Genomic DNA, 26,813 nt, shown 5'->3' on the forward strand with positions numbered 1-26,813 from the left:
TCACTGGGAGGAATAGACCTCCAGGCCAGTTGGCTGTAAGGATCAGCTGTGTCTAAACTGGGAGAAGTTCAGCGCTGGAGACAGCCTTATAGGATTAGACTTGTAAAATTGCAAAAGCCTATGTGCTCAGCTTGGATGGGGCAGAGTCTCAGGACAGAGCAGACAGTCTTGGCTTCCCATCAGCCCTGCCCTTGCGTGTGCGCCTCCAGACCTCTGCCTTCCGCGACTCCCCTGAGTTTCCACCTGACAGTCCAGATTCCCCCTGTAAGAGCATGGGTCCCCAGGGGCTCGCCCAGAACTGGGGTTCAGTGCAGTCGGAACTAGGGTTCAGTGCAGTCAGGAGCTTCTGACTCCCTTCCGCTAGGGAATGCCTGTGGCAACCTCCACGCGCGCGCGTGCCTCCAGACCCTTCGCGGCTCCCCCGGGTCTCCGAGTCTCTGAGTCTCCGTGTGCCTTTCTCTCTACCTGACAGTCCAGACTCCCCCTGTATGAGCCTGGGTCCACGGGGTTTCGCCTGGAACTGGGTTCAGTGCAGTCGGAACTGGGGTTCAGTGCAGTTGGGGGCTTCCTTCCCCCTCCCGCCAGAGAAAGTCAGCCAGGCACTCAGTCGCCCTTCCTCTCTGCGCACGTCTTCGTACCTCAGCCCTCCTTTGCCACTCCTCTGATTCTTCATGAGCTTTCCTCTTTCCTTCTAGTTGTAGAATTTCCACTCAGCCAGCTTTCCTGTGGTTCTGGATGATGTCTGTTCTGTCTTTTAGTTGTAGTTTTGAAATTGTTGTGCGAGGCAGCAGTTTAGGTGCTTACCTATGCCGCCATCTTGGTTTTTCCCCATATTTAACATTTTTTATTTAATTTCTTAGTATTTAACAATTTGTGACTCCTTTTTAAAGTAGTTTTTAATTGTTTGCAGTTAAAAATTCATAAATTTGTACAACCTGAAGATAATTCTTATGTAAAATATGCTTTGGAAGTGGGAAGGGCCTTTTAAAAACTACTAAATGAGAATGAAGAGGAAGCAAATTGCAAATAGACTGTTTACCAATCAGGTGGAGTAAAATTCCTGCCTTAAAGTAGGACACAACCCTTGTTACAGTGACACGTGTTATAGCCAGACCATGGAAGGATCCCATGAAGTGGCATCTTGTCTCCAGGCCTGTGAGCTTCGGCCCTGAAGGGACCAGGACTTCAGAGTCACAGCCACTGAGGGTTCCTGTCCTTGTTTTTCCTTCACTGCTTTGTTTTGTACATAAAGGCCGTGGCTGCCCCAGTGTGACAATCCCAGATAATGGTTCCAACTATAAATTAATGTCTTAAATTAAGCTTTTTAGAAGGAATGGATGTGATGTGATGTTCTTGGTCTCATAGCATGTTTTTATTTTAATTTGTTTGTGGCTTGTGTTTTGGTAACTGGCTTTATTGTAGTTGAAGCTTTTAAAACAAAGGGTATATTTCACATAATTCAATCAACACTTGTTTACTCTCATCCTTTTGTATTTCTCCCACTTTTAGCACAGACTGGCCACTAAGCTCTCCCAGTCCAGTAGATGCACCATCGGTTAAAATACGCAGAATGGATCCTTTCTCTACAAAGGAACATATTGAAATCATAGCTCCTTCGCCACAAAGAAGCAGGTCTTTTTCAGTAGGGATTTCCTGTGGCCAGACAAGTTCATCTGAGAGCAACTTCTCTCCACTGGAATTTTCAGGACTAGGCCTTGGAGACACCAGTGTGTCAGTGGGTGCAGTGCACAACCTCCAGGACAGCTTCCTCACAGACTGTGATGTGGAAGATGGCACCATGGAAGGCAGTGAAGAGGGGCACTCCTTTGAACTTTGTCCCTCTGAAGCTTCTTCTTATGTAAAGTCCAGGGAGAGAACCTCCTCTTCCATAGTGTTTGAAGATTCAGGCTGTGATAATGCATCAAGTAAAGAAGAGCCCAAAGCTAACCAACTGCACATTGGCAGCCATTATGCTAATAAACTAACTGCTGCCAAACATTCCAGTAGCAAATCTTCAGAACCTAGTTTGTCTATTTCTCTTCCAAGACCAACCACTTTAGGTCTAGATCTCACTAAAAACACTGCAGAAAAGCTGCAGCCCAGTTCCCCGAAGGTGTATCTTTACATTCAGATGCAGCTGTGCAGAAAAGAGAACCTAAAGGACTGGATGAATAGCCGGTGCAGCATGGAGGAGAGAGGGTGGGGCACGTGCCTGCACATCTTCCTGCAGATCGCAGAGGCTGTGGAGTTCCTGCACAGTAAGGGGCTCATGCACAGGGACCTCAAGGTTGGTACTATGGAACCTCACCCATGGGTTTCAAGCTGACGTTTTATGCAGTACTTGCAGTATTTGTCACTTTTTAATGGAAGTACCCTAAGAGTGGAGGAGAGTGAAGGCATCGGGAGCAGAGATCTGGGAATGTAAAAATAAGAAATCTCATGATTTAAAAAACTCAGGAAGGCCCTATGGTGGTTGAGCATCGACCTATGAACCAGGAGGTCATGGTTCGATTCCTAGTCAGGGCACATATCCAGGTTGCAAGCTTGATCTCTTACCTCTCTCTCCCTCTCCCTCCTTGAAATCAATAAAAATATATTTAAAAAATAAAATAGATCTCAGGCAAATCATGAATTCTCCTTTATAATATGTTTATGTTCATTTTACAGTAAAAAGCATTCCCAATCTGAAGAAAAAATATCTTATGTAAAATTCAATACCATTTTCTATGGCTTTGAGTAACCTTGGCACAGGTTCCCGTGGGGTCCTGAAGTAGCACACTGAAAGGGCTCAAGTGGAAGGAGAGACACAGGTCCCTTCATTAGCCAGCTCTGAATTAGGGCCAGTCGCCATTCTTTTTGCCCCGTGCCTGAGCTGTTCAGGTTTTGGGGAAGGAGGTGAGAAGCTGGATGATAAAAGGTGGCAAATGGTTAGCCACATGATGTTTTCAGCTCTTACACCTTTGATTCTCATTCAGTAATGAATATTGTAGCCATGTAATATGCTGCATTACCTAAGATTCCTACTAGAACATGTAGTGTGTCTTCAGTGTGTGCTTCTGAAATACCTCTATGGAACTTTTAGTAACTAATTTCTGACATATTCCATATGCTCATAGTGATCATCATAGTAAACATAGATGTGTAGTGAATACATAAATATTTTTCTAATGGAAGTTGCTTAAATTCTTGAGAGATTTGGCTCATTTTAGGTATTTTCAGTTTTGTTTTATGTAACCACAAACTTGTTTCAGGCACCAAAGTAGCTATTTGTATGAGTAAATTTCTTTTTAAAGTCAGCAGTGGGTTTTTAAATCTTTGAATATATTTTTAAGAGTTTGGAATAATAGGAACTCAAATTAGAAATAATTCCTATTTTCCAAAGTAATTGTTATTGAATTATACCTAATCACCACACTCTGGATGTGGCCAGAACTAATTGCCAGGAATCATTCTGCAAGAGTGAGAAGTTCAGAGACGGTTGGTTTTGGTCGGAAGGGAGAAGACAACTTCCATGAGGTCAGATGCCCCTAACTTGAGCGAGTGTTGGCTATTGGAATATGGGTACAGTTTTATCATTTGCACAGTTATCCAATGTGCACATTCTTCTTGTACTGAACACTTACTGTACAACCAAAATGTTATGTTGAAAGCCATGTAATTATGTTCTTACTAATTTTGAATATTCTGCTGATTTTACAGTGTTTATGAGATACTAGAGGACAGGTGCACACAACTTGTGCACTCGGTTGTGGGGAGCCCTCAGCCCAGCCTGCACCCTCTTGCAGTCCGGGAGTCCTCGAGGGATGTCCGACTGATGGCTTAGGCCCGCTCATGGGCCTAAGCCGGCAGTCAGACATCCTTAGTGCAGTGGAGGCGAGAGAGGCTCTTGCCACCATTGCTGCACTTGCCAGCTGTGAACCCGGTTTCTGGCTGAGCAGCGCTCCCCCTGTGGGAGTGCACTGACCACTAGGGGGCAGCTCCTGTGTTGAGCATCTGCCCCCTCATGGTCAGTGCGCTTCATAGCGAGCAGTCGTTCCACCGTTTGGTTGATTTGCATATTAGCCTTTTATTATATAGGATTGGTGAATATTTGTTTAATGCTACAATGTTGTCTAAAGGTTTCTCTTGTATTTCTCTGTGCACCAAAAAAAATTTCAAGAAAATTAATTTCTCCTTTAGTCTTTCTAGATATCAAAAAAAAATATTCTTTTGTAAAGATGAATTTCTCTTAAAGATTTCTAGTGAACCAGAAAGCACTTCTCCCAATAATTTTATTCTTAGTCAAAAAGCTGTGTGTGCTGTCCATTCTGACCTAAGTCTTTGAGCTAAATGTGAAAACTCCTAAGCCCTCTCCCCTTTTTATATTTTGGTCAAATTGTTGTCATCAGCGCTCTCAGGCTCCTGATTCTTCAGACTGACTTCTAATCTTCTCTTCACTCAAGCTGCACTGGGTTTTTCTTAGTTTCTTAAATACACAGTGTTCTCAGAGAACCTGGTGTTTCTCCTTCATAATCCTCATCACAGTTCTATTATTTATCCCCTGGTTTCCATAGGGGCAGAAGCCATGTCTTTTTTCCACCTATTAAATCCTTAGCACAATGTCTGATACATTCTATATGCTCCTATAACTTTTTTTTTATTATTCTCTTGTTTGCAATCAAAAGCTCTTATAATAATTTAATCAGAAATGAAATATATTGGGTCATGTAACTGAACTGTCCAAGATTCAAGTAAAGATTCAGTGATGTGGCCAGAACATGTTCTCTCCTCTCCTCGCCCTGTTTCTTGTTTCCAGTTTCAGGCAGGCTCTCCCTTCACAGTTTCAGGACAGCTGCCAGCTATTCGCAGGGCTGCGCATTTTAAGTCTTTTGGAGTGATGAGATAGGGTGTGGGAGGAAAGTATCCCTCTTCCCTACCATTGACCAGAAGTCCTTAGTTTCCTCCTAACTGAAAAGTCAAGGACACATACCCATCCCTAAACCAGTATCCTGGCCAGGGGATAGGATTATGCTGATGGTTTATGCATCCTTAGGATGTGCAGCCATGGGTTGCTGCACAGTTGGGAAGAAGGGTTCCCAAAGTCCAGTCAGGATGCTTCTGGTGAAGTACAGGGGAGTAGATGCTGGAGAGCCTAAAAATTAAAAAAAAAAAAAAAAAAAGTCTATTACGGTGTTCATTAATAACACCAGATGATGGGAGGACAGGAGCAGTAAAATTTAAGGCAGCTCTCTCACAAGGTTATTTGTGGGAGAGCAAAAGGTTATTACCATAGATTTTGGTTATGTGCAATAACGTCATTGCTTCAAAGTCACAATTGTATAATGGCATTTTAGAGTTTGGGAATAAAATGTTATTTGTCTGACAGGATTTGAAGCTTGATGAAGTACAATTTCCTGAGCTAAATGGCTTTCTTTTTCCTAATTTTAAGGGCTATAAATGGTGATCCTGTTAGCAGGGGTTAGAGTAGGCTCTGAAGGAAGATGATATAGTTCATGTAGTGGACTTTGAGTTTAAGGACCATGAGAAATTTGGTTAGCTCTCTCTCTTAAACAGTTGCATGTGAGCATTTATAACTCGGACCAGCAGTCTTGGAATACATGAGAGCATGTGGATATTAGAAGAGGCAGCATTGGTTGCAGTTAAGAGCTCTTATTCTCTGTGATAGCCTGCTTTTCCCCTCTCGGACATAAACCCAAAATCAGTCTGTTTTAGTCATTCATCAAACAGTAGTGATTAGTTACCATAAGGCACATGCTATACTGAATGCTGGATCTGTGGTATTGAAGCAGACATCCTCTTCTCATGGAGCCAGACTGCCTGAGTTTGAATCCCTGCTCCACCACTTACTACTACCTGGATAACATTGGGCAGTTTACCTAACTTCTCTGGGCCTCAGTTTGCACATTTGTAAATGAAAGACTAATAGGACTAATAGGGCTGTGAGTATTGCATGAGTTAATAGTAGTAACCAGCTTAGACTGGCTTCTGGCATATTTTAAGTGCTATTTATGCATTTGATAGTGTTGTTACTATTATTATATTCATCACTTCAGTTATAAATATAGAGAAGCTTGCCAGGGGGAGAATATATAGAATAATAAGACTGAGCATTAAATACCTTGGGCCCTAGGTAATGTGAGTCTCTAAGTGTTTAAGTAGATGCTGTTTGCTCATTCATGTGGTAAATGGCTAAATGTAAATGCTGACCCCTGTGCTAGCTTTTCTTTACTCACAGCACTTGTCCAGCATGGAAGGATCAGTGGTATTTTCATATTAACTCATTTTAAAGGGAAACATACCTGAGAATATCTAGTTTCTTGTATTTATTTCCTATTGTCATATTAATAAATTCCCTTCACTTTCCTTTTCTGTATACATCCATTGTGCTTTTGTCTGTTTTATTTTTTTCCAGCCTTCCAACATATTCTTTACAATGGACGACGTGGTCAAAGTTGGAGACTTTGGATTAGTGACAGCAATGGACCAGGATGAGGAAGAGCCGATGGTTCTGACCCCAATGCCAGCATATGCCCGGCACACGGGACAAGTAGGGACCAAACTGTATATGAGCCCAGAACAGGTGAGTGTTTTTGTTTTCCTTCTTAATTAAAAACAGATTTTTAGTTAGTATGATAGCAAGCTAGTTATGTCCCATGAATCTCCATCTCTGTTCTACTTAAAATACCCAATAAAATGAAATCTGAAAAGTATGAAAACTGGTAGTAGGGTTCTACACGCAGTACAGCTAGGGGACAGTTTCTACAACTTGCATTGGGGATGGATTAAAAACACACAAATGCGTAAAACATGCTCACTCTTTCAACCATAACCTAACAGCAACCAGAAATTTATAGAGACTTTGAACCCCTCCCATACTTAACTCCAGTTCACCTTGTGTAAATGGTGTAGGAACTGTTTTCAAAGAAATTAGAGCCAGAGGTACTGTACTGAGCTGTCATCTATAGTAATTCACAGGCAACTTCCAGAATGTACTGTGGCAGGAGATAAAGGCTGGAATATCTTGTCCGTGGATGCTGAGTCTCCCACAGAACAGGACAGAACAGAGCCTGGAAGAGTGGTGGGAGCAGACTGTCCTGGGAGCTTCAGAATAGCATGCCCAGTCACCACTAGGATAATGATGTTCACAAGCTTATTTATGCTTAGATCAGCCATTCGCAAATTTTCTGGTCTCAGTGTTGTGGGTTGGAAACAGGCCCTTCCAGGGATTTCGAGAAAAGCATTTTAAGGACCCATGCAGGGGAGATTGTGTTGTGGCAAGTCTGATGCAAAATCAAAGGAGTTCCCCTCCTGACTTCCCCATGTCCCACCTGCCTCCATCCTGCCATGGCAAAAGTCCCACCATCTCTTCAGCAAGACCAAAACAAAAGCCAATGCCCAGAGTTTCTGCTTCATAGTCCTTTGGAGCCTGAGCAGTCTGCAGCAGGCTTCAGGTGGCCACTAGAAATGCATAGTTGCATGCTCTCTGGCAGGAGAGATGCAAACAAAATGGGGTGAGTGTGGGGGTGGGGGGGGGGAGAGAGGGAAAGAAAGAGAGAGAGAACACAATCACGTGCTTTGTTCTCTTGGGATTTTAACCAGGAGCTTTTTAAACTTGCCAAGATTTCCAGGCTTCTGATGGGTCCAATGATCCCTTTCCCAGGTTAGACTGACAGGCCTCTAGGGTCAAGCATCTCCCCCTGCACCATTTTGACTTTATTGCATATTGCTTACCTCCTCCTGCTCCCCCTCCATACACAATCCAGTAAGGGAGGAGAGAAGGGAGGGATGTTAATCTCCTTGGAGGGACAATGCTACAATTCCTTGGGGTGTGAAGCTGTAGCTTCCTAGTGAAGCAAACAGGCTTATGCTTCCCAGCTGATCATGCTTATCAATGTCTGACTTTGCTTGCTCTCTTCCTGTTAATAACTAGCGAATGATGGTAACATCAGTACCTGTTTATACATGTAAATATGATTGAAAACCCAAGAGTTTTTCTTAATGGGATTTTATTTATCAGTATTTGCCATGTTAGAGATTAAAACTGAAAAATTTATTAATTTAATAATATTAAACCTATCTTATCCCCAAGATATTTTTATGATATTTCCCAAAACAAAAAAGCATTGTTGAGAAGAGTGGCATTTGTTTACATTTTAACAGATCTCTTTAATATCTGACTTAAAAGAGCTAGATTCTCCTATCTGCTTTGCATTCAATTCGTTGCAATATGTTATTTTGTGTGAAGTGAAGGAAGAAAATCTGACCCCATAAAGATAATATGTAGTTGGAAAGGGAGGGATGTTTTAATAGCATTTTCAGGGAATTGTGGGTATCCTGTTTGATAGTACATCAGAATTTAATAAGTGATAGTTTCTTAAAAGTCATTTGCCCTATGGAATCTAACACTGTATCATTGAATGTTTTTTACTCTGTTAATTTAATATCCTTAGTTCATTTTGCACTTTTTAAAAAATCCTCAACTGAGGATTTAGAGAGAGAGGAAGTGAAAGGGAGAGAGAGAAAGAGAGAGAGAGAGAGAGAGAGAGAGAGAGAGAGAGAGAGAGAGAGAGAGGCACTGATGTGAAGAGAAACACAGATCAGTTTCCTCCCACGCATGCCCTGATTGGGGATCGGACTCACAACCGAGGTTTGTGCCCTGACTGGGAATTGAACCCATGACCCTTTGGTGCATGGGATGATGCTCCAACCAACTGAGCCGCACTGGTCAGGGCTTATTTTGCCCTTTGAATGGATCTTTTACCCATGCAGGGAAGCTAGATGAAAAATATACGAGGCTTTATTTATAGTTGGTATTTGAACATTTACTAATAAATGAATTAAAATAAGATATACTTCTTTTATTGGGGAAATTGGGGTAGCCTCTTCCCCACTGGGTGCTGAGGGTGGGGTTCTTATGATATCTCGAGAAAAAGACTTTTCTGAGACTTGCACGGGAGGATGAGTACTTTTTGTTTGTGTGGAATTATTTCTCGGTGTTTCTAAAGTCCCATTTCCCTTAGTCCAATTATAGAAGAACTGTACCTGGGGTTTCAGTAGAGCTAGAAGCAAAGCCAGTGTCCAGAGTTTCTGTTCCATGTTGCAGCCAGGTCTGGTTCAGCACCAGGCTAGTCCATTAGTCCATTGCATGTGTGTGTGGGAGTGGAGGTGTGTGTGGGGGGCTAGTCACATGGCCTTGTAGGTGAATTCAGGGGAGCAGGAGTTGGGCTCAGAATTCAGGGGAGAGAGCCCCACAATCCAGGAGTTAAGCACAACATACCAATAGCACAAGAGAGCAAGAGAGCAAATTCCTTTTGTTTGAGGATTAAATATCCCAAATCTCGTGCCCTTGCAGTGCCCATGCCCATTCTGGCCAATGACCTGTTCCCAGGTGTGACTGACAGACAAGTGTCTTCCTGAGGGCATCCCAGCATTACTGGGCATGCCTATAATGGCTGGCCTCGCACTTTACTCCTTTCCTATCTCTATATGTAAAACCCTAATATGCAAATAGACCAAACGGCAGAACAAGCCAATAACTGAACAACCAAACAACCGGTTGCTATGAAGTATGCTGACTACCAGGGGGTGCACACGGAACATGGTTGGCATTGGCAGCAGGCAGCAGAGTGTGGAACATGGCGGGATTCGGCCGTGGTGGGATGGTGGAGCAGTGGTGCCAGACCAAGGTGTGGTGCCGGTCACTGTCATCGGGGCGAGCTTCTGGTGGTTACTGAAAATTATTTGCTCATGTGCGCCATGGTCCCGCTGGGTGCTCGCACCTGTTGCCGGCGCTGGCCGCGCTCACACCCGTTGCCGGTGCCAGAGCCACCGCTCACACCCGCTGCCTGGACCCAGCACCAGGCCCAATCGCTTGGCGCCATCAGCGGGTGCGAGCGGAGGCTCCTGGTCCCAATCACCCCTCAGGGTTTCTCCACCTCCCCCTGCTCCTGAGGGGCAATCAGGGCTGGAAGCCGCCCCTCACACTGCTGTTGGCGACGGCCCCACTCACACCTGCAGCTGGCGCTGCACCCACTGCCAGCACCTGGCGCCGGTCCCAGTCGCTCCGCACTGTCAGTGGGTGCGAGCAGCGGCTGCTGGGCCCAATAGCCCCTGAGGGCTTCTCCACATCCCCCTGCTCCTGAGGGGCAATTGGGGCAGCAGCCGCCACTTGCAGCCACAGACGGCGCTGGTCCCACTTGCACCTGCTGCTAGCGCCGGCCCCAGTCCCTCCGCACAGTCAGCGGGTGTGGGAGCAGGGCCGGCACCATCAGTGTGTGGGAGCGGTGGCGGCTGGAGTGGGGCTGCTGCTGGCAGACAGGGTACTGGGGGCCACGGCAGGAGGGGCCAGGCAGGGATGTGGAGGATGAGCTGAGACCTGCCCCTGTGCCCACCGCAGCCTCACGGCACACAGTTCCTTTCAAGATGCACGAATTCGTGCACTGGGCCCCAAGTTATTAATAATTAGTTTAATTACAATGGTATCACTTTCATTTCAGACTTCTAGACCACAAATGTATTTGAACACAGAACTTGTGAATGTTTTGCTGTAAAGATGATAGTGGGGTTTTTTAAATTAGATTTTTGTTTGTTTCAGCTTTTGTTTTGGCTAGCTGGAAATTTAAAACACCTTCCTAAGTAACTATTGGGTAAAAAAAAAACATGCTCATGCAAAGTATTAAGAAAACAGTGAAAGAAATGAAAAAAAAATTCACAGGAAGCTATCAATGTTCTATTATGAGATACATTTATTTGAAAGCCTTCATTATATAAGCACATTACTGCCTGCTGGTAAGTGACTTAGCATTCTGCTTGGTAGGAGGCAGGAGGAGCTGCAGGATGTTGAACAGGAATGAGAACTCATACTGATAAAACAACATGGTAGATTTTAAGTTTTAAATAAAAAAGATAATCTTATCTAGCAAATCTACTTAAAAGGGAGAATCCACAAATAAATTCAGAAATTAAAAATGAATTCTCTTTTTTCCAGGAGCATGCAGCACCTTTCCCCTCTCCCTCTCCTCCCCCTAGGCACATTACCTTTACCTTCCTCACTCCTAAGCTCCAAGGGCCCTTTCTTTGCTTCTGTAACTTGTTTCCTGAGCCCATTTCTTCTATCTCTGTGACTTTTTAAGTAAACTTACTTTTATAGTTTAAAAAAATACATGATACATATGGCAGAGATTTTAATTCATAAGAGGTTTATAATGCATAGTTGATTATTTGCAACCAAAAGTATCCAAATGGCTTGAGTAGAAGAAATCTATTGGCCTGAGTAATTGAATCACCATATCATTTAGTCAAGTAATGTGGGCAGACCCTGGCAACAGGAGAAATGAAAACTGTATGAAATATCAAAGTACTGGAAATACATCTTCATATCCATGTGAAAAAAGGCAGGAAGGAAGAACCATAAAGTATCAGTAGTCACTGCTTCTGTGTAGGAGCTTTGAAAGATATTTTGGACTTTTCTGATTTTTCTACATAGGTGTGTATCAGAATTGACATTAAAATGTTTGTAATAGCATTTTTAAAAATTCATCATTATTAAAGAGGCTGGAAATATATCTTCACACTTTTAAGTATTGTGAAAACAAAATAGGAATGACTGAATAAAAGGCATTCTACCTGGATTCAGGCGAGTATGAAGGGCTCACTAGATGGAGTCTCCATCCCCCAACCCTGTGTGAAATAGATAACTATCCCTCCACTCCCTGTCAGTGTCTATCACATTATACTGTTTTATTCTTTTGTTTAAATATTTTTTTATTGTTTTCAGAGAGGAAGGGAGAGGTAGAGAGAGAGACAAAAACATCAATGATGAAAGAGGATCACTGAACGGCTGCCTCCTGCATGCCCCACACTAGGGATCGAGCCTGCAACCCAGGCACGTGCCCTTGACCAGAATTGAACCTAGGACCCTTCAGTCGACGCTCTATCCACTGAGCCAAATGAGCTAGGGCCACTGTTTATTCTTTTCATAGCATTTTTAACTCTCAAAGTAAGTGTTTTTCTTCCCCTCTAAAATAATAATCTATCAGAGAAGGGACCTAACTTATCTCTTCTTTTAATTTATCCCCAACACCTAAAACAGTGCCTAGAATTCCACATAAATGTTTGGTAGATGAGTGAATGTGAATGTCAGTGAAAAAAACACTACATAGGTAGTCATGGCGATCCCCCTTTGATACTGCTGGACTGACTGTAGTGTTTTGACTGTGGCTAACGTGCGTGTGTATGTGATGTGTATATGCATATGTGTAAGTGTGTGTTTGTTGGAGGTAAGGTTTGCCATCGGAAAAGGGAAGAGATTGATGACAAGTGATACCATATTTGTTATTGTAAAAGATACTAGAAAATCAAGGGTAGCTGTAGACATTTTGTCATGGCAGTGTATGGTAGTTAAAATCAGGGAGTTGAAAATGGGTGTCTTAATTCTCTTAATAAACCTCTTATTATTCTTTAGTATTCTTTTTGTTGTTGTTAATCCTCATCTGAGGATATTTTTTCCATTGTTCTATAGAGAGTGGAAAGGTGGGAGGGAGAGAGAAACACCAATGTGAGAGAGACACATTGATTGGTTGCCACCGTCCGCACCTCAACTGGGATCGGGGATCGAACATGAAACCCAGGTGCATGCCTTTGACCATAAATTGAACCCACGACCCTTCAGTGCTCGGGCCAATGCTCTAACCACTGAACCACAGCAGCCAGGGCTATTCTTCAGTATTTTTAAATACAGAAGCTGTCACTTTATAAAATACTTGATGCCCGGTGCATGAAATTCGTGCACAGGTACAGTCCCTAGGCCTGGCCAGTGATCGAAGTGTGAGCATCTGGCACAGAAGGGCAGGTCCCAGCTGACCTCCAGGCCCTGGGCAGCACCTGGGCCCCCAGGCCCCCGCACTCCCCCCTCTGCCTGAGTCACAGTGCCCGAGTCCCCGTGCAGAGATGTGGTGAGTGCGTCCAGACACCGCACACCGGGGTGCAGCGTGGGCCTCTGGGCTGCCCAGCAGCACCACACAGAAGCCGGGTGGGCAGCGTGCTCTTTCCCAGCTGGCCTCTCAGACCGGCTCCTGTGAGAACCCAAAGGGAGCATGACCGACAGCTGCAGCCTGGCTCACCCAGAAGAGGCTGTGCAGGTGCGGGGCGGGCTCCTCACGCATCTGAGCGCATGGGCTTCCCTGGTGCGTGAGCCCTGGCGTCCCGGGGGAGGGTTGCAGGGGGAGTGAGAGTGAGCTCGGTGGGCACCCCGCATTCTCACCGCACCTCTGTCCCCATCACTCACGCTCCCAGGTAGCCAGCAAGAGGGTGCAGCACATCGCCACCCCCTGGTGGTCAGTGCACATCGTAGCGAGCGGTCGAACTCTTGGTCTCTCAGTCCAGTGACCGCCCGAGGGGACAATTTGCATATTAGGCTTTTATTATATAGGATTGCTTTGAAAAGTCTCTCAAAACACTTTGTATGAATCATCTTATCTAAGCCTCTGAGGCTGTACATTGTTTTAAACTATTTTTTAACAAAGTTCTTAATTTTCTTACCTTTCTAGGTTCTTTCTAATGAGCAGAGACCAGTTACTTTGTTCTTGTTGTAATTAGCAGGAAACTCAGGTCATGTTGTAGTATTACACAGTATTAAACAATCAGTTAAACTCTGAAAGGGTGTCTTTTATTCTGCCCCCCTTCAGAACTACACTTAATTTCTTATTTTTTAGATGTTTTGTAAAGGTCATTTTGTGTGTGTTCATGAACCATGTTTGTTTTTTAAATGTATTTAATGCATTTTCCTCCTAATATGTTTTTTATTGATTTAAGAGAGAGAAAGGGAGAGGGAGAGAGAGGTAGAAGAAAGAATCATCAATTGGCTGCCTCCTCTGCACAACCCCCTCCTGGGGATTGAGCCCAGCACTCAGCCTTGTGCCCTGACTGGGAATCGAATGGTGACCTCCTGACTCATGGGTCAACGCTCAATCACTGAGCCACACGAGTCTTTCCCTCATTATATGTTAATCTATTCTTTATGTATGGAATATGGGAAATACAGGAAGGTATAAAGAAAAACTACTAATGAACATTCTGAAACATTAGTCATTTCCTTTTTTATAATACACACACAAGATGTGTGTGTGTACATATATTTTATAACATTTTTACCTAATTTGAGAAAACAAAATTGGGATTCTCATCTGCAAATATTTGAATATAGTAGTAAAATGTGAGCATTTCCCACATTATTGAGTGTTCTTGGAAAACCTTTTGGCTATATAGTATTTTCTATGTTAAGCAATTTATTCAACATTTGTTTTGGATATTTTAGTTACTTGTAAATTTTGCTGTTGGGAATATCACTCAGATAACACCCCTTGTGCACAGACCTCTATCCACATTTCCATCTTCCCTAGGGTTGGTGTAATTAATTATGGCCATCAAGTGGGAGTAAACAGTTATTGCCAGTTGCTTTTCATGAAGGTGTGTTAGTTTATATTCTCCAAATATTGTATGAGGCTATCTTTTTCTCTGTGCCCTGTAAGCTCTGTTGTTGAACTCCAGGGATAAGAGGTAAGGGATGAGCGGAAGGTGATGTAGCTGGTGTGGACTTGGAGACTTCCCATCTGGCGCTCTGTGTTCTGTAAGCACAGAGGCAGGTGGCCTGTGAGAGTGCCCAGGGAGACAGGCAGCAAGTGCTGTTGAGAGAGGAGTCTGTGAGGGTTTATCATCCTGGCTGCTCCCTGTGACTCCCCATGAGGAAATGCTGATGTGGGTCCCAGAGTGACACCTTCTTTACTTTGCCAAATGTCAAGTTAGGGGCCCAGAGTAAATTTCTCAAATAAAAGCGTTCAACTCAGTACCCCAAGGTCACCTTAATTTGAATGAGGCTTAGTTTAAGAGTGCTTGGGTTGTAATTCATGACTTCATTTTAGCAAATAAGTATTTATTGAGGGCCTTCTCTGTACTTAACCCAGTGCTGGGTGGTGGGATACAAAAGAGGCAGGTCCCTTCCCTGCAGGACTTCATTTCTAGTTGTGAATAGGAAATATGCACATGAAACATACAACTAGGAATGCAGAGTGGTCCATAATTAAGTGCCCTAATGAGGGCTAACCATAGTTGATTAGTGGTTTGGAGTAATGAAGATTTTCTCATAAAAATGGGTGAGGACTAAGATGGGTAGGAATGAGAGATCTGCTTTAGATAGTGTTCACTTTGAAAAACCTCACCTCAGGGTAATGGAGTAGTTTTTACTGCTCTCACAAACCTTTCCAGCATCCAGAGGCTCCAGGGTCCTGCCAGGCCTGTTTTACTGATGCATATCTCTGAGTTGTCCTGGCTTCCCTTCTGTGATGCTGACTAGGTTAATTACTCTGCTGTAGAGAGTTGAAGAAAAGAGGCTTGTGAGATTATTAACTCTTTGCTAACATTTTTGTACCTACAAGTACATTTAAACTAAGAAGTGACTAAGTCAACTTGGAGATTCACCAATGTCATATTATCGATTGTATTATCTCTGTTAATATTTTTCTAACATTTCTTGTTTATGTGGGATTTCAGATTCATGGAAACAACTACTCTCATAAAGTGGACATCTTTTCTTTAGGCCTCATTCTGTTTGAGTTGTTGTACCCATTCGGCACTCAGATGGAGAGAGTCAGGGTAAGTTCTCCCCGCCTCAAAAATGGTGGAAAAATAAAATACTCTTAAATTTATAAAAGAATTTAAATGGAGAATAAGTTATTCTTTTTTTGGGGGGGGGGGTGGTAAGTTATTCTTAATACCAGCAGATTGGTTAACTACAAGTGAAGGAGGTGATGTGCGCTATAAGGGAAGATTTGTAGACAGTTTGCTTCCATTTAAAGCTCAGTTTTTAAAAATTATTTAGTTGAATATTTTAGTTCCTTGTTGTTACTAAAATTGATCCTAACTTAACAGTATCTAGTACTGAATGACGGTATAGTAAGTGCAGAGTGAGGGGAGCCATGGGATGGGAGTGGTGGGAGGGAGTGGTGGCAGCAGTGGGTGGTCACAGGGGACTATTCCAGAGGACAAATTGCCACTTACTCATATACTTAAAAGCTGGCAAACTAAGCATACTTATTTTTTTCCCCTCTCAAACCACGGCCATGGCTTTTAAGGAAGACAGTACTGAAAGTGTTTACAAGTACCTCTGTCCCTGTCTTCCCCATCCTTCATTAAATGGTCACCCTCAGCTTTTGTAGCTGCTGTCCCTGGCACTTAACTTAAACTTAAGCTGTTTCCAAAAGTTAAGCTATTATCACCATTTCTTCATCAGTTTTAGACCTTACTTATTGATTCCTGGCCATGGTAGAAGAGGATGTATGTCTCACAGATAGCCAAAGGACTCAGATCTTCTAACCATTAGGACCTGCCAAAATGAGTCAATTTCAGAACATCCTAAAAGCCTCCAGAAAGGGTTATTAAACAGGCCTAACCTATGTAAAGGATCAGGAATCATATGGCATCAAAGGACCCTACTAAGAATGTAAAAATACAGTTTACAAAATGGGAGGAGTTGTTTGTGAATCATATATCTGATAAGGTTCTAGTATCCCAAATATATAAAGAACTATTACAATTCGACAACAAAAAGACAATTCAATTTAAAAATGAGCAAAGGACTTAGACATTTCTCCAAAGAAGGTTTACAAATGTCCAATAAGCTCATTATTATTTATTAGGGTCATACAAATCAAAGCCATAATGAAATACTAATCCATAGCATATTGGATGGATATAATAATAATAAAACATATAACAAGTGTTGGCAAGGATGTGGATAAATTAGAGCCTTCATACATTGCTGGTGGGAATTTAAAATTGTACAGCTGCTGTGGAAAACAGTTTGATAGTTACTCAAATAGTTAAACAGAGTTACATATGACTCAGCATTTTTACTCCTAGGTATACACCCAAGAGAAATGAAAACATATTCACACAAAAAATGTGTACAAAGATGTTTATAGTAGCATTTTTATAATAGCCAGAAAGTAGAAACAACCCAGCCAGCTAATGAATGGCAAAACAAAATGTGGTATGCCCGTACAATGGAATATTATTCAGCCAAAAAAAAAAAGGAATAAAGTACTGATCTATGCCACAACACAAATGAACCTTGAAAACATTGTGCTAACTGAAAGAAGCCAGACACAAAAGACCAATATTGTATGAATTCATTTATATGAAATATACAGAACAGACAAATCTATAAAGACAAAGTAGATTAATAGTTCCCAGGGGCTGGGAGTAGAAGGGGTAGAGAGTGACTGGTTACTGGGTATGGGGTTTATTTTGGGGGGATGGAAAGGAAATGTTCTGGAATTAGTGGTGATGGCTGTACATGTGAATAGAATAAAAAGCACTGGGTTATATACTTCAAAATGGTTTAAAAGGTGAGTTTTATTTCAGTTTTAAAATGAAAATAAAAAACATGTAGCTGTGTAAAAAGGTTTTGGTGAAATGAAGTTAGTATTTCTCTTGACCATGCAAATATTGTTCTGGCTAGATCAGGTATACTCTGACTTTTTCTTTCTGATTCAATACTTTTTTCCAGAATTGCCTTTTCTCAATTACGTAGTTTCCTATGAACCTTGGTTGTAATTTTTAACAAGTGTTCAAAATCTGTCAAATATCAAACAATATTTTCTCTGTACTTCAATATAGCTTATTTACTTACCTATCTATCACTCGGGAAAGTGGGTGAGTAGGTAAGCAGAGAAATAGATAGATGATAGCTAGCTAGATAATTTTTTTTTTTCTGTAGTCTTCTCAAAGCCTTTGTCCTTCACTCTGTTCTGATCGCCCCTAGACCTTCTATAAGTCATCAGCCAAGGACATACTTTCCTACCCTCCTAGCCTGGCCCCCCTTGTTTCCTGGATTCCAGGTTTTCTCCTTTTTCTTGCATTATTCGCTTATTTTGCTAGAGCACATTCTGCAGTAAATGCCTCAGAAGGAATATATGAGAGATACATTTTTAGAATCCTCAAGTATGTGAAAATGTTTTGGCCAGGTTCCAATTCTAGATTGGAATTTCCCTCAGAATGTTGAGGCCATTGATCAACTCATGTAGCTTCCACAGCGCTGCTGTCCAGAAGCTGATACCTGAATTGTTTATATGGGGTGTTTGACCTGTTTTATTTTTCTTTCTGGAAGTTTTAGGGCTTTACCTTTATCAGTGCTGTTATGAAATTTAGTCCTCATTGACCTTTCCCCTCCCCCCTCACTTACTGTGCTTGATACTTGGTAGGTCCTTTCAGTTAAAAGATATAAATCCTTCAGGTCTAATAAATTTTTTAAAAATAAATTCTTCAATTTTTCTGTTTCCTTTTCCTGAAATGCCTGACTTAATCTTAAACACCTATTATTTTTTTCTCCTATTTTCATCTTTCTGTCTTTTAATATTGTTCTTTGCAAGAGTTCCTTAACTTGCCCAGCTGATGTGTCTCAGCGGTTGAGCATCGACCTAGGAAGCAGGAGATCACTGGTTTGATTCCCAGTCAGAGAGTCAATGTTAGGAATTCTTTCTCATTGTTGTTTCTATTTCTGTCTCTTCCTTACTCTCTGAAATCAATAAAAATACATTTAAAAAAATAATTCCTTAACTTGTTATTTCAACTTTTCTAATTACTTTTTTATTTTGACCATCCAGTTTTTATTGTTCAAGATTGTTCCTTTTTAATAGCACTTTACTCTTTTTACATGGATTTTTGTATCTTTACTTATCTCTGAGCACCTCAGTTGTGTGTGTGTGTTCTAAGTTTTCTTCTCCCTGTATTGTCTCTTTCCTTTGGGTTTTTAATTTTCTTAAATTAATATAGAGCCACAGGAAGTTGCAAAGATAATACAGAGAGATTCAATGTGCCCCTCACCCAATGTCTCCTAATGGTTACATCTCACATAAATTATAGCACAATAACAAAACCAGGAATTTCACCTGGGTACAATGTATGTGTATAGCTCCATGTTATTTTACCTCAGGTATAGATTTGTGTAACCACCACTTCAATGTAGACACAGAACTGTTCCATCACCACAGAAACTCCCTCCTGCTCCCCTCATAGTCATGCTTCCCTCCCTGCTAAAATCGCTAACTCGGGTTTTTAATGATTTTTTTATCATGTTGATAATCCTCACCTGTTCATTCATATTTAAGAATAGGGCTCTCAGGTGGAGACTGGAAGGACTTCAGGCTACAATTCAGTTATTATCTTGGGTGTAGTGGAGAACTCTCACGTCCACATCTGTAGGCTTTCCTCTAGAACCATTTTCTCTGGAGAAGTGTCTCTCGTTCTCCTGAGGAGAAAGTGTGGGTGATGGGGATGTGTGCAGCTCTGCACCTCATCCTGCTGTTCTGTGCCCACCACAACGTATGCCTCCTTTCTACTGAGTACTCCAAGTCTGGACTTCCTTGGTTCAGTGTCTCCAGAGAATAAGCCTCATATGTTTACATGCAGATGTGTCACTCCGTGTGCATACTTTCAGGTCGTCCACCCCTGTTCATTGGCATTATCCCTGTAGGCAGCTTGGCTTACCTTCCTCTCTTCTGCTGAGGTATGCTCCATCCACTTTCTGTCTTACAGACATTTGACTTTTCTCCCAGTGCACTCATCCTTATAGACTTAGTATACATTTTACATTCTGTTACACTTGTTTTAGTGCAAATGTTTACTGAACATGTGGTAGGAAATATGCCATGTTGAGCCAGAATCTCTCCGGAGTTCTCTAGTGCATGTGAAACAGACCATTTGATGATTTGAACAAGGTCCTTTTTAAATAAATTTTATTGAAGCACAATTTACATACAGTAAAGTGTACCCACTTTAAGTGTACAGTTTGATGAGTTTTGACGAGTTTATATTCCCATGTAACCACCACTGCATTCAAAACATAGTCCATTTCTATCACCCCAGAAGGTTTTCTTTGCTCTTTCCCAATCATCCCAGGCAGCTGCTCATCTACTTCCTGTTTTTTTTCTAAAGCTTCATAAAAATGGAATCTCTCAAAACATACTCTTTTGTGTCTCCCTTTTTTGACTCACAAAAAGTTTTTGAGACTCATTCATGTTACTCAGTGTCTCAATAATTCATTCATTTATATTAGTAAAATTCCATTGTATGTATACCACAGTTCATGTATCCATTTACCTGTTGAGAACAATTATGAATTAAGATACCATGAATATTTGTGAACAAGTCTTTTGTAGACATGTTTTCATCTGTCATGGGTACTGACCTAGGTAGGATTGATAAGCTGTGTGTGAAGTGGTTTAAATTTATAAGCAAGTGCCATTTTACATTCCCACACCAGTGTAGGAGAGTTCTGGTTCTATAACATCCTTGCCAGCACATATGTTTCAATTCTGGAATTAGATAGTTGTCATTTTTCAATTCTAAGTTTTAAATAAAAACCTTTGTTTTAAAGTGTTATATAATTAAAAGTTGATTCAGTGAGTTCACTCTCCAGCGTTTACCTGCACTCAGTTGGGTGTGATCCACCTGTTAGCACATGGAACCCTCTTCCTCGGGCCTGCGGCACAGGCTCATCTGATTAAGTTTCTGTTTTCTTCAGTGGGAAGTAACAAATGACAACCTAGTTCCACTTTTTTTTTAAAAGTACACTCCAGCTTCTTTCTTCTCTCTTTTTTTAATTTTAATTTTTTTAATTTTTATTGAATTTATTGCGGTGACATTGGTTAATAAAATTTTACAGGTTTCACATGTACATTTCTACAATACATCATCTGTATATTGTATTGTGTGTTTACCACTCCAATTCATGTCTTCTTCCACTACCATTTATCCCCCCTTTACCCTCTTCTACCTCCACATACTCCTTTTTCAGCTTATTTCTTAAGAAATATACTTATTTGTTTTATTTCATTTCTAAAAACTAGTTTTGTCTAAAGGGGACATATGTAATACTTTCAACAATAAAGAATTATTTAAAAAAATAAAGACAAAATAAAAAAATTTAAAAACAACAACAACAAAAAATTAGTTTTGTCCTCATTTTAGAAGTACCAGGTTAATGGGGGAGAAAGGAGGACCTATGTAATACTTTCAACAATAAAGATTTTTTTTTTAAAGTTAAGATGAAAAAGAAAAAAAGAAAAGAAGTACCAGGTACTGTGCAGTTGCTGACTTAAATTAACCTCATTTAATTCTCAGAGTTGTATAGGGCGGACCCTATTGTCTTTGTTTTGTAAACGAGGAAACTGGAACATGAAGAGTAATAATTTATCTGAAAACTTCCCAGAGAACTTTAAAAAGCTTAGTTTTATACTCCGTATTTAGCATAATTGTTTGGTTTCCATCACTCAAAAAAATAAAAAGGAAAAGAATATGCTTTTTTCTTTTAATCAAGTGCAGAGATGTTAGGAGCTGTTAAGAAAGGTTACCCACTGAAGCACACTGGATTCCTGAGAGCTGAGTTACTTTGGTACTCATCAGCCTGTGCTCAGCCACAGGCCAGGTGTTGGCATCATGTGCATAGTTCAAGTGTAATTACACCTGAGTGATTCTCCGGTTTTGGTGATTGGATGGTGTGTGTACCTGGGCCCAGGAATCACCGATGTGTAGGTTACCATCAGGAAAAGCTACTGATGAGTTCTCCACCTGTTAATATTCACCCTCTCTCCTTGGTCATTCCTCTAAAGCAGTGGTTCTCAACCTTTCTAATGCCGCGACCCTTTAATACAGTTCCTCATGTTGTGGTGACCCCCAACCATAAAATTATTTTCATTGCTACTTCATAACTGTAATTTTGCTACTGTTATGAATCGTAATGTTATGAATCGTAATGTTTTCCGATGGTCTTAGGCGACCCTGCTAGCGGTTCTCAACCTGTGGGTCGTGACCCACAGGTTGAGAACCGCTGCTGTAGAACCTAAGACCATCGGAAAACACAGATATTTACATTACAATTCATTAACAGTAGCAAAATTACAGTTATGAAGTAGCAATGAAAATAATTTTATGGTTGGGGGTCATCACAACATGAGGAACTGTATTAAAGGGTCGCGGCATTAAAAAGATTGAGAACCACTGCTCTAAAGTATCAAAAGTACTTCATGTTTAAATAGATCTATATATCAAAATAGATTTAAAGGTAAGTAACACCTTTTCTTTTACTTTTCTTTCTTTTTAGGTCTTAACTGATGTAAGAAATCTCAGATTTCCACCACTGTTTACTCAGAAATATCCTCGTGAGGTTTGTATAATTCTTATCTTTTATTTTCTTTAGAAATGTATTTAGAATTTAAAGGGTCCTTAGGTGTAGGGAGGACAGGAACCTGATTCCAAGAGCACCATCTTGTTAAAACAAGACTGGAGCTCCTCAGGGCCGTGGGCCTGGTCTGTGCTCCCAAGCTGCTGGCATTCTGCTTGTGGATTGTGGCCACCTTTCCTTTCCACAGGGCTGAACTTGGGTGGGCCCTTGCAGGACAGAATTGCTATTGTTACCACGCCATTAATTGCTTTATCTTTGTGAATTTGGGATCGATCTTAAAAACTGGCTTCTTTGGGGTGGGGGGCACTAGGTCCTACTGATTGTGTGTTGGAGTCAGACGGCTCAGAATGCCACAGAAGAATGTCAGGAGAGGGGGTGGGACGTAAGCTAGTCTTGGATGGTGAAAGTTACGTGTGATGAACCTTTGACAGTTTCTTTTTTCAGCTTTTGTTTATTTTTATTTCACAAAATGTTTTGTCCACATACACTTTAAAATTTATACATTGATTACTCTTGAATTTTCTTAAATAAGTTGAAGTAAATTAGACTTATCACAGATTGAAGTTTTATCTTTCAGTATTATAAGTATAATAAAGGATTGCATTAAATGAATGTTATAATAGATACACTAACCTAAATGAAATATATTTTTACTAAAAATCATTTTGTTATATATTTTGCAGATTTAATGACTCAATTCCAAAGGTGGTTCATGAGCATATGTTACATTAATAGGGGTTCAAAAAATTCTTTTTTTTTTTTTTCAAATTTTTATTAAGGTATTATATGTGTACATATCTTACCATTGCCCCCCGCACCCCACTCCCATACATGCCCTCCCCGCCCAATGTTTTGCATCCGTTGGTTACTCTTATATGCATGCATACAAGTCCTTCAGTTGATCTCTTATTTCCCCCACCTCTCCCTAACCTTACCGCTGTAATTAGACAGTCTGTTTGATGCTTTACTGCCTCTGTAACTATCTTTTGGTTCATCAGTTTATAATGTTTTTCATTATCACCAAATGAGTGAGATCATGTGGTATTTTTCTTTCATTGACTGGCTTATTTCACTTAGCATAATGTTCTCTAATTCCATCCAGGTGCCTACAAATGGTAGTAATTCCTTCTTTTTTATGGCAGCATAGTATTCCATTGTGTAGATGTACCATAGTTTTCTGATCCAGTCATCTGCTGACGGGCACCTAGGCTGTTTCCACATCTTAGCTATTGTAAATTGTGCTGCTATGAACATAGGGGTGCATATATCCTTTCTGATTGGTGTTTCTGGTTTCTTAGGATATATTCCTAGGAGTGGGATTACTGGGTCAAATGGGAGTTCCATTTTCAGTTTTTTGAGGAAACTCCATACTGTTCTCCACAGTGGCTGCACCAGTCTGCATTCCCACCAGCAGTGCACGAGGGTTCCTTTTTCTCCACATCCTCGCCAACACTTGTCGTTTGTTGATTTGTTGATGATAGCCATTCTGATAGGTGTGAGATGGTATCGCATTGTCGTTTTGATTTGCATCTCTCGGATAATTAGTGACTTTGAGCATGTTTTCATGTGTCTCTTGGCCTTCCTTCTGTCTTCTTTCGAAAAGATTATATTTAGGTCTGTTGCCCATTTTTTTATTGGATCATTTATCTTCCTTTTATTAAGTTGTATAAGCTGCCTGTAGATGTTGGAAATTAAACCTTTATCAGTGATACCATTTGCAAATATGTTCTCCCATGCAGTGGGTCAAAAAATTCTTAAAGGTGTCAGGTGTTGATCTCAGGCATAGTTATATTTGAATTGAATATTGAGATGATTATATTTTCACTATGTCTGTGTTTCAATGATATGATTTAGGACTCTTTATTACATGTTAGATAACAAGCAATTACCCACAATGGCCCATATTTATTTGGAGCAGGAGTTGGCTAAGTCCAGCCTGCTGCCTATCTAAATATATAAAAGCCTAATATGCAAAGTGTCCTTCCTCTCTGGAGTTTGACAGACCGGGAGTTTGATCTCTCACTATGACGTGCGCTGACCACCAGGGGGCAGCACAGAATGAAGGAAGGCCCTGGCTGCTGGCCAGCCACTAGGGACCCTACCCACGCATGAAGTTTGTGCACTGGGCCTCTAGTTTTTGGAATAAAGTTTTGAAATCCAGCCATGCCCATTTGTTTGCATACTGTCTGTGGCTGCTTTTGTACTGCAGTGGCAGAGCTGAGAAGTTGCAGCAGAAACTGGCTTGCAAACAATATATTTACAGAAAAATTTGGTGACTCTTGAACTAGGCGACTGTTTAGTGTTCTAAATCTGACCCGTTTATCACAAAACAATTTTTATGTTTCAGTATATGATGGTTCAAGAGATGCTCTCTCCATCCCCCATGGAGCGGCCTGAAGCTGTACACATCATTGAAAATACTGTATTTGAGGACTTGGAGTTTCCAGGAAAAACTGTGCTCAGGCAGAGGTCCCGCTCCGTGAGTTCATCAGGAACAAAACAGTCAAGACACTCCAGCGACTCCCATAGCCCTTTGCCAAATAGTTCACCTTAGGTTGTGCCTGTGCCCTCACAGGTGACACAAAATAGTCTCTGGTTAGGAATGTGACCTTCCAAAATTGTAGACTTGAGAACTTTGTTCTTTGCTCAGTTTTATTTTGGACTACTTTTTCTAAGTCATATTTAAACTGAATTTTGGGGCATAACCTAATTTGAGCCAACTCTTGATTTTTGCTGTCCTCGAGAACTACCACTAAATCACATGTGGTCCTTTTTCTTGGTGAGTCTCTTGAAACTGGCTGGCCACGCTCTGTAGCCCTCACCTGTTGCCTGGGGAGGTCAAGCAATCCCTAAAATTAATAGAGAGATATTTTTATATCACAGAATCATGAAAATCCCTACATACGGTAGCTATATTGTTCTAGAAATATGCTTTCTAGAGATACTGCTGATTTAAAACTGATTTCCAAAAAGCTGACTCCATTTTTGTCCCTGGTGGGTAAATCAAGAATCTGCACTATTTGGGAGGACAAGTAGCACAAACTGCACAATGGTTTATGTCCATAGCTAGTCCTATAGTGGCCTCCGTAGCATTATAGCTGTTTCTCAGATGGTTTGGGGAGGGTGTAAGAGCTTTGTACTTTACCTCCAAAAAAAGGAATGAAGTTTTTTATGTAAATTGGTCAAAAGTTCTGGTTTGGGGATGAAAAAAGGCCATAGTAAGAAATGAATCACATTTTACACTTAACTTCTTTACTTATGGACTTTAAACCGAATAAAATCTTAAGTGTCTTATATGTAATTCTATAGGCAGGTAGTTTCCCAAAACTGATTATAGATAACAGTTTAATCATCTAACTTGTTTTTATTTTCACTGTAAATATGTTTATTTTTTATTTATAAAAATTCTGAACTCAATCCGTTTGGGTTGGTGGTATATAGAACACACTTAAGTGTGTTAACTATTGTGACTTCTTTCAAGTCTAAATGATTTAATAAAACTTTTATTAATTACTTATGGTTGACTCTGATTTGGGGGAATTAGCCACAAATGGTAGTTTTTCAAATTTATAAAATGTGATTCTGCATCTAAGAAGGGTCATTACCCTCAAACTCACCCCTAACCTGTTCCAAACACGTGTCTTCTCTGTTCTTTTCCAAAGATTTGACCAGGGCCATGTCCTTTTCAGAACCCAAGGGCTGAATCCAGAGAAATGTGCTCAGCCCCACTCAGCTGGACTGGGAACTGAAGAGGACCCTGCCCAGGAGGGAGACCTCAAGGCCAGGGTGTGGCCTTGCTGGCTTTGCTGATGCCACTGCGTGTCTGATGTGTGCCACGTGAAGGCCCGTGGCATGCTGGGTGATTAGTACATCCTAGCCAGACAACCTTTAAGGTCAAGGTGCATGCTTACTTCCATTTCTCAGACAAGTAATGTCTGTCCCACAAAGTTATGAGCAGTTTGCAAGCTGGAAATCACATCACAGACATGGATGGCTGCCGGAAGCCAATTCCAGCATGTCCTAATTACAACAGTTTCATCGAAAGGTTGATGGAACTTGGGGACTTAATAAGGGCTGAGTCACATATGTTATCACCTGTTGGGAATGGCTAAAGGCATTTCCCCAGACCTGAAAGGATGCATTAAATTGATTATTTGCTGCCAGACAGCTCAGGGCATCTTAATCTACATGTTATTGCCTCCTGTTGGCCAAACACCTGAACAGCCAAAGGCAATTCCCCAGTTTCACAATGCTTCTGTAGAAACCCTACCCTTTGAAGTATATATCTCCACCTTGCCTTAGGACAATTTGAGTTAATAAAAAGCAAGGGGTCCTAAGTCAAGAAGAACCTGGTTTCTTCAGCCAAGCTCCTCTGCTCCCCCCCCCCCCCCGCCTCAATATGCCTTTCAAAATTATGTTTTGTCTCTGGACTCTTTATTAATTTATGCACAGCCCCTTCTCCAGGTTTGCTGAACCCTTCTAGATGCTGGATCAAGACCACCGGCGTTAAATGGCGCCCAACGTCTGGCATTAGATGGCCTCTATTCATACCTTGACTCCTCAGTACAGCCTGACC

General features: G+C 41.3%; 1 protein-coding gene across 1 annotated transcript in view; it reads left to right on the forward strand.

Moving 5' to 3' along the window:
• EIF2AK3 (eukaryotic translation initiation factor 2 alpha kinase 3) overlaps positions 1 to 25,750 on the forward strand; it is a 119,923-nt gene extending 94,173 nt beyond the window's left edge. Inside the window, exons 13-17 of the mRNA XM_080657770.1 lie at positions 1,510 to 2,287; positions 6,413 to 6,580; positions 15,547 to 15,648; positions 22,157 to 22,219; positions 24,585 to 25,750. Of these exons, the coding sequence (XP_080513896.1) occupies positions 1,510 to 2,287; positions 6,413 to 6,580; positions 15,547 to 15,648; positions 22,157 to 22,219; positions 24,585 to 24,791 (1,318 nt within the window). The 3' untranslated portion in view covers positions 24,792 to 25,750. The remainder of the gene's footprint in view (positions 1 to 1,509; positions 2,288 to 6,412; positions 6,581 to 15,546; positions 15,649 to 22,156; positions 22,220 to 24,584) is intronic.
• The last annotated feature ends 1,063 nt before the right edge of the window (positions 25,751 to 26,813 follow it).

The sequence above is a fragment of the Plecotus auritus genome (genome assembly GCF_963455305.1).
Source record: "Plecotus auritus genome assembly, chromosome: 2".
Classification (NCBI taxonomy): domain Eukaryota; kingdom Metazoa; phylum Chordata; class Mammalia; order Chiroptera; family Vespertilionidae; genus Plecotus; species Plecotus auritus.